Source organism: Pestalotiopsis fici (assembly GCF_000516985.1).
Source record: "Pestalotiopsis fici W106-1 unplaced genomic scaffold PFICI_Scf_1, whole genome shotgun sequence".
NCBI classification, from domain to species: Eukaryota; Fungi; Ascomycota; class Sordariomycetes; order Amphisphaeriales; family Sporocadaceae; genus Pestalotiopsis; species Pestalotiopsis fici.
Genome location: NW_006917091.1, coordinates 6,302,586 through 6,315,530, shown reverse-complemented (window position 1 = coordinate 6,315,530; position 12,945 = coordinate 6,302,586). Strand labels below are relative to the sequence as shown.

The 12,945-nt window shown below is 51.8% G+C and overlaps 5 protein-coding genes across 5 annotated transcripts; 1 reads left to right on the top strand and 4 right to left on the bottom strand.

Annotated features, from left to right (window-relative positions):
• Positions 1–123: 123 nt before the first annotated feature.
• PFICI_01850 (uncharacterized protein) lies at positions 124–1,590 on the bottom strand (the record flags this gene model as incomplete). Its single annotated transcript, XM_007830431.1, has 3 exons — positions 124–484; positions 555–1,300; positions 1,543–1,590. 3 exons carry the CDS (start codon positions 1,588–1,590, stop codon positions 124–126), a joined length of 1,155 nt encoding a protein of 384 aa, XP_007828622.1.
• A 472-nt stretch (positions 1,591–2,062) lies between these two features.
• PFICI_01849 (uncharacterized protein) lies at positions 2,063–3,700 on the bottom strand (the record flags this gene model as incomplete). The annotated part of the gene is made up of 2 exons (XM_007830430.1): positions 2,063–3,509; positions 3,564–3,700. 2 exons carry the CDS (start codon positions 3,698–3,700, stop codon positions 2,063–2,065), a joined length of 1,584 nt encoding a protein of 527 aa, XP_007828621.1.
• Positions 3,701–4,262: 562 nt separating this feature from the next.
• On the top strand, positions 4,263–7,691 carry PFICI_01848 (uncharacterized protein; the record flags this gene model as incomplete). Its single annotated transcript, XM_007830429.1, has 1 exon — positions 4,263–7,691. One exon carries the CDS (start codon positions 4,263–4,265, stop codon positions 7,689–7,691), a length of 3,429 nt encoding a protein of 1,142 aa, XP_007828620.1.
• A 457-nt stretch (positions 7,692–8,148) lies between these two features.
• Positions 8,149–9,446, bottom strand: PFICI_01847 (Tyrosine--tRNA ligase; the record flags this gene model as incomplete). Its single annotated transcript, XM_007830428.1, has 2 exons — positions 8,149–8,445; positions 8,520–9,446. 2 exons carry the CDS (start codon positions 9,444–9,446, stop codon positions 8,149–8,151), a joined length of 1,224 nt encoding a protein of 407 aa, XP_007828619.1.
• Positions 9,447–10,209: 763 nt separating this feature from the next.
• On the bottom strand, positions 10,210–11,367 carry PFICI_01846 (uncharacterized protein; the record flags this gene model as incomplete). The annotated part of the gene is made up of 1 exon (XM_007830427.1): positions 10,210–11,367. The coding sequence occupies one exon, from the start codon at positions 11,365–11,367 to the stop codon at positions 10,210–10,212; it is 1,158 nt and encodes a 385-aa protein (XP_007828618.1).
• Between the last annotated feature and the right edge of the window lie 1,578 nt (positions 11,368–12,945).

The window sequence follows — 12,945 nt, the reverse complement described above, 5'->3', positions numbered from 1 at the left end:
AGTTCCCTGCTTTTTTAATGGATCGAGAGAACATTGATAGGTCATTGAGGTCTAGTCGTAATCATCTATAACAGTCTACCAAGAAATGCCCAAACCTTGCCCAGTACGAAAATTGATTTGCCTTTAAACGGCGGTAGCTGCTGCTGCTGCTGCTGCCTTGGAGTTGGTTTCATCTGCCCTCTGGCAGCACTCCTCAATGACCTTCCAGAACAGCGCCATGTCCAGGCCGCGGGGAATGCGCACGCCAGGCGTTCCTGGCGGCAGCGGCGTGACCAGCGTGCGTCCCGTCTCCAGGTGCCCGTGCTGCAGCGCATCCTGTATCGACCCCTCGGTGACCACCTTCACGTCGAAACGCTCTGGACGCTTCTCCTCGCCCGTGGGGTCAAAGTCGTAAAAGGGGATCTCATGGGCGGTGCCGGTAAGGACTGCGGCCACGGCCAGTGGGTCGTGTAGTGGAGGGCCCTCTACGATACCAAAGGTATCTCTGCTCGTAGTGTTAGTGACCATACCAGTGCAGGCCATTTCGAGGTGTAGTAAGGGGGGAATCAACGAACCTATAAGTCGCAGCAAAGAAGTTCAGTAGCTCAACCAACATGGTTCTCAACTCCGTCTTGCCCTTTCCGGTCTTTTCTCCCTGGTAGTTTGGTCCGTACAAGATCTGCTCCTGCACCTCTTTCGTGGCCAGCACGAGGTGGGTCAGGTCGAGCGCAACGAGCGTGGTCTTGCCCTTGAGCACCTCATTGTCAAAGAGGCTGGCCGCCGCCTCGGGGTCAATGAGGACGTTGAACTCGGCCCACTTGGTGTAATTGCCAATGCGCTCGACGCCGTCGACCTTGCCCAGCGGCGCGGCCGTGAACCCGCCGCCGACGCTGCCGCCCATGATGCTGAGGCCCTTGATGTGGCCCGCGAGCTCTGGGTACTTGAGGAACAGAGCCCCGGCATTGGTCAGCCCGCCCGTCGCCACCAGCCACGCCGTGCCGGGTTCCGTGGCCCGGAGTGCTGCGGCCATGGCGTCCACGGCGCTCACCGACCGGTCTGCCTGCGTCGCTGGCTTGGGCAGAAGGTCCGTTCCGTCCAGGCCCGACTCGCCATGGATCTCCGTGGGCGCAAGGATCGACGGTCGCTCGAGAGCTTGTGCATATCCTGGGTAGACCGTCACCTCCTCGTGCTTGCCAATGGCCTTGAGCACCGAAAGTGCATTGTTGGTAGTCTTGTCCAACGAAGCATTGCCATGTACAGTGCTGATATTCAGTAGCCGGATTCCCGGGTGGTAAGCTGCCAGCAAGATGGCAAAGACATCCTGTGGAATTCTGGTCAGCGTTTGTGGTTGATGCTGACTATCAAGATAAAATGTGTCAATCCCGTGCCGGGTAATCGGGGAGGGGCTAATTGAGCACGGGGGCCATGTTACATCCGCAGCCGGGTGGAAGTATGTGACTTCCGCATCGCCGGAGTCTTGAGGTCTCTGATGAACCGTGCTGGATTTGCAATCCCCTCGGCGCTATTGGCGGCTCCGGAACTGAAGTGTTCATCTGTACTCACATCGTGACCTGGATCGCAGTCCAGCCAGACTGGCACTGGTGCTGACATGGCTAGTAATGAAGCGCTTGTGCTTATGGGCAAGGTCCGTTTTCAAGCAACTTCTTCGGCACGGCAATCAAGATTTGCTTTTTTTGACTAAACCACCACGGATGTAATGGCTGTAGTGAGCTTGTATCTGTCTTTCTACACAAAATGGTGTTTTGTTGCTAGACAGTTGAGCCACAGCCGGTCACCGTCGGTCAGTTTGGCATGTAATAACAGTGGAGGTGGACCCAGACCAATGACTATCGGAACATCGGAACTACGAATGTATTATACTAAATATGAGCTACCATAGTACAGTCGACCAAACAAGGTCGGCAAGCAAGCCTCACTTTTTTCTCTCTCAATCATGGAATTCAATATAGCAGTAATACTTGAGATCTATACTTGGGTTTCAGTAAAATAATCATTAACTGAAGGAGTATAGTGCATGGCGAGACTGACGGACATCATTTACATACTACTATGAATGATGCTCCTATTTTTCAGCTTTGCGCTGTTCAACGATTCGCATAACATCGTCTGCATTGTTAACATCGCCCTTGCGCTTTTTGCCGCCTCTTTTCCGTTTTGCCTTTCCTGAGCCACCTTCGCCGTCATCTTCATCGCCGTTGGCCCAATTTGATAGCTTCACGTCAGATTCATCAAAGTCGGCTTCATCTTCAAATCGACTAGTTCCAAAGCCCATGTCCATATCCTCAGCATCACGATCGACGCTCTGCAGCATTCGTTTGTGGCGTTCTGCCTTTGCTTTGGCTTCCTCGTCATCTTCCTCGGCCGGCCTGCGATTGAGTGACGCCGCCTTCTTGAGAGCAGCTTGGATAGCCGGGTCAGACATGGATGGTGCTTGGAGGGTTTGGGCTGAAGCCAATTCTGTTTTCGAATCTTTGAAATAGTTGCGCGGACCACTTGCAGGTGCGGGTTTAGGTGGCGGTGGCATATCCTTGTCGTTAGCCGTCTTGTCCTCTTCTGACGGCAACTTGACGGGCTTCTTGGAGCCTGGAGCCTCGTCATCGTCGGAGTCGTCCTCATCTAGGCCAGCGAGGGGATCATAATCATCCCCTACACCGTCAAATATGTCGTCGTTATCATCCTCCGACTCGATGGCTTTCTGTTTGTAAATATCCGGTACCTCCATTCCCAGCGGTTTTGCGTTCTTGTCCGGCACAAACGATTCTCTTGCTTTGGCCTCCTCCTCTGCATCTTGTGGTGTTTGGATTTTGCGTACTTTGCGTTTTTCGTTGCCATCTTCATCGACAATGATGAGAACTTCCCTGCCTTTGCTGTCTCTCTCAATGCGCGACCCTGGGGTCTTGTCGCCAATCTTTTTGAATTTTGAGCCAAGGGCAGACTGTTCCTGGGCTTTGGCAGCTTCCCGCGCCGCTTTCATTTCTGCCAAAATCATGGCCCTCGAGCGCTTTTGACCGGGCTTCAGGGCCGCTCCACTCGCAACCTGACCCTGCTTCTTGGATGACTCTCGCATAACAACCTCAACATTGCTTTCTTCCAGCTGATCCAGGACGTCGTCCACGTCCTCTGGCTCGTCGGCACCGGCGTCGCCATTTTCCGAAGTCTTATTGCCGTAAACATCCTCGCCTTTGCGTATCCTCTCCAGGAGTTTGAAGTCCAGACCTTTCACCAAATGTGTACTTTCAAGATCGCCGCCCGCTATTCGGACTCGGAGGCTGTCGTATGTCGCTTGGTCGATTTCCTCTTTCTTGAGAGCTTCTTCGAGCGCCTTGAGGCGCACAGCTCTGTCGTCCGCTTCCTCGTCATCGCGTTGTTTTGTTCGGTCTGTGTAACCTTGCGCGAGCTTGCTTCCCTTTGGTGCGGATGTTTTGAATTTTTGTTGTTGTGGACGTTGTGCTTGATTTCGCTCGGCGAGCTGTCGCTGGAAATCGGAATGACTGACACCTACAGACCTTCTGTGAAACCTATGAGTATGTGGAACTGTCTGAGTAGCTTGTCCAAAAACTTACGGCGTCATCGGTATGCTCGATCTCTGCCTAGAACCAAGCGCAACAGCGCGAGGTGCAGCTGGCGATGCGCCATTGCTGCTGGAAGACTCTTTGGGCGACTTCGCTGCAATCAGCTTGCGAAATTGGTCGTTGTTCATTGCAGGGAATATATACAAGGGACACTTGAGAGCAATCCCCGAGATCTGGTGCTTGGGTTGTGGATTGGCGAGATTTTGCAATCTTTCGGTATTCTGGCTTGAAGTGCCAAGGCCAGAGGATGAAAGCATTCACTAAATTGTACCTAAAAGTTGTACTAAAGCGACACCCCAGTCGCCGTTTACAGCGCCAATATGGTGCCTAATTGATTTACATTACAGAAGGTAGTCACGGGATGACGTGTAAAGAGACCTCACGTTGCCCCACCAAATCTGTTCCGAAGGCGCGTCCCACGCCTTAATGCCAATGTTATCAACTACTTGGGTTTCTTCGACAGCTAAATCCAACTTGTTTGACATAGACCTCAGTTGTGTTCTTTAATCCAGACTCCTCCACTGCTAGCGCTGGTGTCGCGTCGTGTTGCCCTGATCTGATGACTCCAGCATCCTCATTCCGGCAAGCGCCATGAGAGCGGCGGCGACACGATACGCAGAGCCTGTGGCGTACTCGAATCGCCCAACTTTAAACTGGTCTGTGTGATCTTGATTTTCAAGCAGCACGAAAATGGGCAGCCGGCTGGAGAAGAACTCCAAGGAGGTGCGGAAACGCATCGAGAACCACTCCTTCACCGATGAAGCTGGCGATGAGTATGAGCCGAGTGCCTTTGGAGGCTTTCCAGAGTACTTTCGCCGCAAGAAGATTAAACTTCAAAACCTCGACTCGGAGATACGAGCTGCTGCCAACAAGCCTCAGATCTTCAAAGGTATCGTGGCTCATGTGACTGGTTACACACAACCGCCACTACATGTCCTCCACAAAGAACTGGTAGAACATGGAGCGGGCTTCATCCAGTATCTAGATTCCAAAACCATGGCAACACACATCATAGCTTCTACTTTACCGCCAAAGAAGATGGTCGAGTTCAATAAATATAGAATCGTCAAACCCGCCTGGGTGACTGATTCTATCCAGGCAGGAAAGCTGCTGCCTTGGTCAGATTACAGAGTCATTGAAGAGACTCCTCGACAGAAAACCATCAAATTCACAGGAGGCATGATGTCTACACAATCAAATACGCAGCAATCGCCTCTTAGATATCGGGAGCAGACCGACAACAGCTTCTACACCAGTCAGTTGAAGGGCTTCGCCGAAGCTATTGATGGGAAGCCTACCAAAAGTCAATCGCCTGCCGCGACAACAGCCTTCGTTGGGGCCTGTGAAAGTAGTCCTCTCGTGGACCGAGAAACAAGACGTCTTTCATTTGACATGAACATGATCGAAGCACCTGCGGACATAGAAGCAATGGAGACTTCTCACCTCGAAACAGTGCAGAAGCAGGATCGTGATGATGCTCTCATGTCAAAACCATCTATACTGCAACCACCTGATAAGCCACTAGAAGAGATGACATCCGAAGAACACAACGCCCTGCTACTCCAAGACCCACGAATGCGGAAATCTTCGACAGCAAATCCAGATTTCATTCAACAGTACTACTCAGAAAGCCGTCTCCACCACCTGTCAACTTGGAAAGCCGATCTCAAGTCGAGGATGCAGAGGCTCGCAGCCGAAAGGGGAACACAAGAAAAACCGATTAGGAGAAAGCCAGGGTCCAGACGTTATATCATGCATGTCGACTTTGACAGCTTCTTCTGCGCTATCTCTCTCAAAAGTGCCCCGGAATTCGTTACCAAGCCCGCCGTTGTGGCTCATGGCAACGGAACTGGGTCCGAAATTGCAAGCTGCAATTATCCGGCACGGGAATTCGGCGTAAAGAATGGCATGTGGATGAAGCGGGCCAAGGAGTTGTGTCCCGACCTCAAAGTGTTGCCATATGACTTTCCGGCATATGAAGAAGCCAGCAAGCTATTTTATGAGGCAATATTAGATGTCGGCGGTGTCGTGCAGAGTGTCAGTATCGATGAGGCTCTGGTGGACGTGACCCAAGTCATTTTCAATGCCGTTGGCTCCAAAGGAGATGGCATCGATGAAGGCAGCATTTGGAGGGAGCAAGAGAAAGCTGACAGCATTGCCCGAGACCTTAGGCAAAAAATCAAGATCAAAACAGGCTGCGCTGTCTCTGTAGGAATTGGGGGGAATATCCTGCTTGCCAAGGTTGCGCTGCGAAAGGCCAAGCCGGCTGGGCAATTTCAATTGAAACCAGAAGCTGTGTTATCATTTCTGGCAGAACTCCAGGTTGACAAACTCCCCGGAGTGGCGTATAGCATCGCAGGTAAACTGGAAGAAATCGGAATCAAGTATGTCAAGGACATACGAGAAGTTTCCAAGGAACGACTCATTACTACGCTTGGCCCAAAGACGGGAGAAAAGCTATGGGAATACGCACGTGGGATCGATCGCACCGAGGTTGGCGACCAACCTATACGAAAATCTGTGTCAGCCGAGGTCAATTGGGGCATACGGTTCATCAACCAAGAAGAAGCGGAAGAATTTGTTTTGAATCTTTGCAAGGAATTGGAAAAGCGGCTTCTAAATGAACAAGTCAAAGGCAAACAGTTGACCATGAAGATCATGAGACGTTCGCTCGACGCACCACTGGATCCTCCAAAGCACCTTGGTCATGGAAAGTGCGATACATTCAACAAAAGCACATTATTTGGCGTTTCCACCAACGATCATAAGCTTATTGGAAAAGAGGCTATATCCATCCTGCGTTCCTACAGATTCAGCCCCGGCGATTTGCGCGGGCTTGGTGTTCAACTCACGAGACTGGAGCCTATCAAGATCTCGACGCCTGGCGGGCTCGAGAGCAGTCAGAAGAAACTGAGCTTTGGTGCTTTCAAAAGCCCAGCGCCAGTCAGGAAACCTGCGGAAGATCCCATTCAAGAGGTTGCTGGCCCGCTGAGGCCGAGTCCAACCCAGGGCCGCGCTGAAACGGAGGATCCCATTACGGACGGGCCTCTGACTCCACGAAAAGCAAAACCCAATACCTCACATCCGGCACTCGCTATTTCAAAGGCCAATGAGCATGACGCAAAAGCCAACACACCTCTCAACATTGGTGGAACGCAATTTGTCCTGCCAGCGAATGCCGACCCAGCGGTACTGGCTGAATTACCTCCGGATATACGGAACAAGTTGCTGGCGCAGGCGAAATCGAAGCCAAAGCCATCGGCAGCGGTCGAATCTCCACCTGCTCCTCGATCAAGAACGGAAAGCCCTGCATTAGTTGATGAAATACCGCCCGATATCGACCCGGAAGTTTTCAATGCGCTGCCGGATGACATGAAAGCCGAAGTACTAGCCTCTTACAAAAGGCCAAGACCTGCTCAACAACTCCTGCCACAGTCTCCGCGAAAGGATCGCATCATTAAGCCCATGAAGAAGACAACGCCAACAAAGAAGCGCGTTCCGGGGATTTTTGCTAGGGCTCGAGAACGGCATGCCGACGCACAGAACAAGGTTGTCCAGACCAGTCTCGCCTTCAACGCTGGCGAAGAAGCAGGTCTCAGTGATGTTGATGAGCTAGACCAAGATTTTCTAGCCGAGCTCCCAGAGTCGGTGCGGAAAGAAGTGATTGCCGACTTTCGGCGCAGAAAGGCACAGCGCTCTGGACTGGACCTGAAGATTTCGCACAAGCGCCAACGAGAGGCCGATAGCGATGAGGCGCTTCAGGGAGGGCAGACAAAGCTGCAGTTTAATGCGCGGCCAAGCAAGATCGCCTTTACCAATGCCGGATTGACCTCGCTGTCTGATATTCGGGATATGCTCAATGTTTGGCACAAGGAAACGGCAGCCGAGGGCCCCCATAGGCGAGATGTCGAGATGCTGGAAAAGTATCTGGCTAGAGTCGTCCTCGAGGAGAAGGATATGGACAAGGCAACGAAACTCGTCCAGTGGTTGGATTATCTGGTCGAAGAGAACGAGGCCGAGTCCCGCGGCAAGACAAAATGGCTCGCTGTGGTACAAGGCATCAAGGCCGAGGTACAGAATGCGGTGAAGCAGCGCGGCCTGGGCCCCTTGGATATATAGAACGATTATAATGCCCCGTTTTATGACATGACGAATATATTTGAGATACCATTCACATTCCAACTTCCGGTTTTACTGAGACCTGCCAAGAATAGGCTCTAATTCAAAGGGCTTAATCTCCAAAGAACGATTGAATGTAAAGTTATGACGGCTCATATTCAACTTGACTCATCTCAAGCAGTAGGATCGTTTTCAATAATTGCCCAATGTTGTGGAAGGTCTGTACACTGTATTGTACATACATGCATAGAAACATGGCCTTTCTATATATGTATCTCTTTGAGGAACAATTCGAAGCCTTTTCTCTGTTTTTCCCTTACACAGTTCAACCAACTCCGGCCAATGCACTTTATCTAATTCTGCTGCGACATGGACACCAAGAAACATCAAGTAAGCCCGAAAGGATGTTAAGGGGGTATTAAATAGTTTTTTTTTTCATCTTCTAAAGTTTGTTCTTTTATGCTGCCTTTGTCTCGGCATCAATCTTCAACGTCTCGATGCCGTGCGATGCGTCGGCGGGCGCATTCTTCTCGGCTGCCTTGGCGGCTCTGGCTGCCGCTGCCGCCTCGCGCATGGCCGGGTCGCCGCCCTTTTGCTTCTTCTCCTTCTTGGGGTTCACCGCCTTCTTCTCGGGCGGGTAGGCCAGCTCCGTGGTTCTCTGCCACTCCTCGGAGGCTTGGTATTCGGCCTGGATGGGCGCCAGGAGCTCGTTGAGCGCCTTGGTAAGGGCCGCCTTGAGCAGTTGGGGAGTCAACTAGAATAGCCCCGAATTAGCTTTTCTCTTGCTTCTCAAAACACGACGTATGATGTACTCCTCATGGGACTTACAATATCCTTTTCAAAGTCAGCCTTGAGGTCTGCGATATCCTCGTAGACCAACGGCTCCTTGCCGTCCCGTTCTCTCTCGACAATGAATTTGGCCTTGCCTCCCGACTTGAGCGCCTGGACGCGGAAAATGACGTGCTCCACGAAAGCAACGACACCATTGCCCTCGACGACACCGGTGGCGCAGTGGGCCTTCTTGAGCTTCTTGCCCACCACCTCGGGGGCGTCCAGGAGGTCAATCTTGGAGTCGGGCTCGCTCGAGCTCATCTTTTGCGCCTGACCCAGACCCGGAACCATGGTGTTCATCAGGTGGGCGCGGACCTTGTAGCCGATTCGCGGCAGGTTCTCGAGGGCAAACGTGAAGATCTTGCGCTGGTCGACACCGCCAATCTGGACGTCAACGTCAAGGTACTGCTCGTCCAGAGCCTGCATAAGGGGGTAGATGAGACCACCGAGCGCAGGGTCGTCGGTCTGCTTGACGACCTCGGCGCCAGCCTTTTGGGCGACGGATATCCTCGTAATACCTTCGAGCTTGAAGCGGTCCATGGTGTACTCCTGTGTCAGTTGGTAGGAGCTGCCCTTGACGAACTCGAGCTTGGAAATGTCGACACCGACGGCGCGCAGCAGGCTCTTGATGATGAACTCGTAGTACTTGCAGCGCTGCTCGACCAGCTCGAGCGGTGCCTTCATGTTGTCGAGGTAGGCATGAATGTCGGCGAGGAGGATCTTGACGTGGCAGCCGGCGGCCAGCAGCTCGGCAATCTTGACAATGGGAACAAAGTATCCGCAGTGAGGCTTTCCGGTGGTCGCGGTACCCCAGTAGACCTTGAGTGGTCTCTTCTCGTTCAGGACGACATTGTCGATGATCTCGGGGTTGAGCACCTCGGCCAGGTTGGCCTTGATCAGGGCGAGCGACTCCTCGGGGGTCATGATGAAATGGGCGTGTTGATGGCTGAGAAGTGACAATTCCACGTATACTCTCGATGCTTCTGCACAAGAAGACTATCCGCCGTTATAATTCAGGGGTCTCGAGAAAAAAAAAACAGAAAAAGAGTTGACCCGGCTCAAAGTCTGTCCAACCTCGAATCGCGTGTATTTTTTTTGAGTCATAGAGGGGTAAATTTCACACATGCATTGAGGCGTACCTGACGCGGGGCAGTATTCGAGCCCCCAGGCAAGCGGCAACGTAGCCCCCAATCAAGGGCCGGTCGCGCTAGGGGAGTACTACTTTGTATCCCTCTCTTCTTTCTTTCATTGCATGATTTTTTTTTTTGTAAAGCTCGGAATACTTCTCGGAAGTTCGGAATGTCAATGCTTACGGGATACTATAACTCTTGTCGATAAAAACCTAGGTATATCATTCATCTACATCCTTAATGAGTCTGATATATGGATTGTTTAATGCTGCCCAGATCATGATTGAATCGCTATCATAATGTAGTCCGAAACCCGGGGGACAAGAAACAAAAAGAGAAAACCCAATCTTGCGCCAAAAAATGCATCAATGCCTAGCCATATGAACTTTCCATCATGTCGGACTCTGTATGAACCCCGGATATCCCCGCCAAACTTCCTTACGGCCAACGACCTGTCGGCTTACAGTTAAACACAAACCCAAAGTATCGGCCTTTAGACGCGTGACCTCTTGTTTACAATAATAATCGAACCACCTTGCATGTGACTCTGAATCTGCTCAATCCTCCATCATTCGTAGAACCTCCAACTCTCTTTTCACGAGACTTTCAAAGTCATCATGGTCTATACCCGAGGCTCGCGCAAGCATGGACAAGTTCTTGATGCTCCGGGATATGTGTTGCCTCACACCAAAGTTCTCTGCCGCCTCCTCGAGTTTCGCTACCGAAGAATGCGAGTCGGCACTTGACGCCGGTCGAGGGTGAGCTAGATTTGGGTCGTCGCCACTTCTCGAGCCAACTGATGGCGACCTCGGTGGCTCGGCGATTGTCCACGCACCTTGGGTCTCGTTGAGCTCGGCCTCCTCATATCCACCGCCATAGTCTACATGGTCTGCTGGCCGCGTTGGTCTCGGCGCTGCCAAACCCAGGGGCGGAGCCAAATCTGCCATGCCGGCCTCCTCGTCAGGATCGTGGGGATCCATGGCCGGTTGCACAGAGTCGTACTGCGCATAATAGTCGTCCTCATCTGCACCCGCACCACGTGCAGAAGTCGAAGGAGGAGCCGGCGAGCGCTTTTCGGCAGGGGTTCTTGCCGGCGTCGCGTCATATCGAGCCCAGTAGTCATCATCGTCGTCATCCTCATCTTCGACAAGATCACCACCATTTGGAAAGCTATTCTTGGATGATGCTGATGCAGCGTTCTTTTTAGAGTGTCCATCTCGAAATTGACGATCGGCTTCTTCGATAGTCGACACACCTCCGAACGATGAAAACGGCGATGGGGTTTCCGGAGTAGAAATTTCGCCTACTCTCCACCCGTCGACTTCGCCAGTGCAGTATACGAGCCGAAACGAGAGACCCTTCTCCTCCAAAACCACGAGAGCCTGTAATGTCTCCTCGTCGAGTCTTCGATAGCGAATCTCTGCATCATAATCCCAATCGACCTCGACCTCGCCACTGACAGGGTGCGGCTCCAACCGATCACTCTGGGCAATCTCAATAAGCCCGGCAGCCTTTGCCGTATCGTAGCATAATAGTTTGATCCATGGATCTGAACTGGACGAAGACAAGAGCTGGACTCGCTGCTTCAGGATTGGTGAGAGGTAAGCCAAGACATTTTCTGCTGGCGATGTAGCGATTGCTGCAGGAGGCAGGGACTGCAAGACAGGACCAAGAGTCTCTCGCAAATCTGGCGCCTTGACGTTTGTGAATGACATGATGCGCTAAATGATTCGAGAGAACACTTTTTTGTCCAATTTCTTTCTGTTGTGGTTGTTGTGACTTTTAAGAAAGCCTGCACGTGCGCGCGTTCTTCCTGGCAGACAGAGGAGATGAACTATCACATGCAATATGACCGGGGCTGGCTCGATCACAGCCTCACTGAGTACGACCTGAGCTCTGTCGTGGAAGAACACGATAAGCGAAAAAGTCTCGACAGAGTCTGCTGTTCGTGTATGGTACACGGGAAAATGCAGGGGAGCTTGATAACGAGAATGCAAATGAGGAGAAATTTTTGTGTTAGCTCGGTAGATGAGAGGGATTGAAGAAGTCAAGTAGGAAGGTAGGTAGAGTTTGAATCAGAGGATGGATACGATGTCCCGTGGACTGACTGAGAGTGGTAAGGTATGTAGGTATCAGATGTGTCGTCCACCAAGGTACCGGCATCATTCTCCCCTACCACCGGGGCCCCTCACAGGGTAGGTTCTAGTGCAAGAAAGACCCCCAAGGCCCCTAGTGCAAATCTCCCCGTCTGCATGTAAACTAGGAGGAAAGGCTTAGCCGGCCCGCCCATTGCTGGCCCCCTCTCAAGACAACCCCAGACAGCCAATCCAGTGGCTGCTAAAAGGTCGCCTTCGGCCAGAAGGAAGTTCACTGCAGTGGAACCAGGCCGGCCGCACCGCCCAGGAGCGGAATGTCCTTCGCGGGTATGGCGATTCCGTTTCATGGCTGAGATTTGAAGACGGGAGATATTAGAGATCGGAATCAAGTTCATGTCCTCGATCTTTCCTTCAATGCTACGCTGCTATAGATAAGACATAGCCGAGCCCCAGAAGAGAGCCTCCAGTCAAGCTGGCTCGAGCCCCCCAACATCTCAATCAATTGCACTACTAATTAAATGTCCGCGGGATGCTGCCGTGAGGAGCAGCCATAGGATCGAGGGTAGGATGATTGCGGCACTACTAATTATACCGAACATGATAGTGGGTAGCGACTTTCAGTCTGTTTCTTTGCAGCATGGCCACTTTCGAACATTTGATTACTGTACCTCGTGCCACCTAAGTCATGCATACATACCTTACTTACTTATGTACCTCAGCATACTTGGCATGTGCCAGCAGCCAGCAGCCAGACACCATACGTCACTTGTCCTCAATGGAAAAGCGCTACTCTCAGCCATTTCTTCAATGGCAGCAACGATGCAAACATGCTAAGAGTGAGGTCTCGATTGATGATGTAGGTTATTTACAAGTGCTAGTTAGGTGTTACACCTGCACCGTACCTGGCTTGGAATCAACTCTGCTCAGGTCCGCGCAATAGTGGAAACACTATCCAATGTGAATTCCTTCAAGTCAGGGGCCAAACTTTACATGACTTTTTGACCAGCAATAGTAAATTGCCATCTCACGTGCATAGAGACATTCAAGCTCATTCTAAGGCAACTCCGGTTCCTGTTATCTACCTTGGACGCTATCAGTGCTAGGTTAGCTATCAGAGCTATCGCGGATCCGTCGAATCTTCGCGGCATTGCAGAAGTTAGAGAACTCCCCACGGCCGGACGGACCAGCCGCAAACGT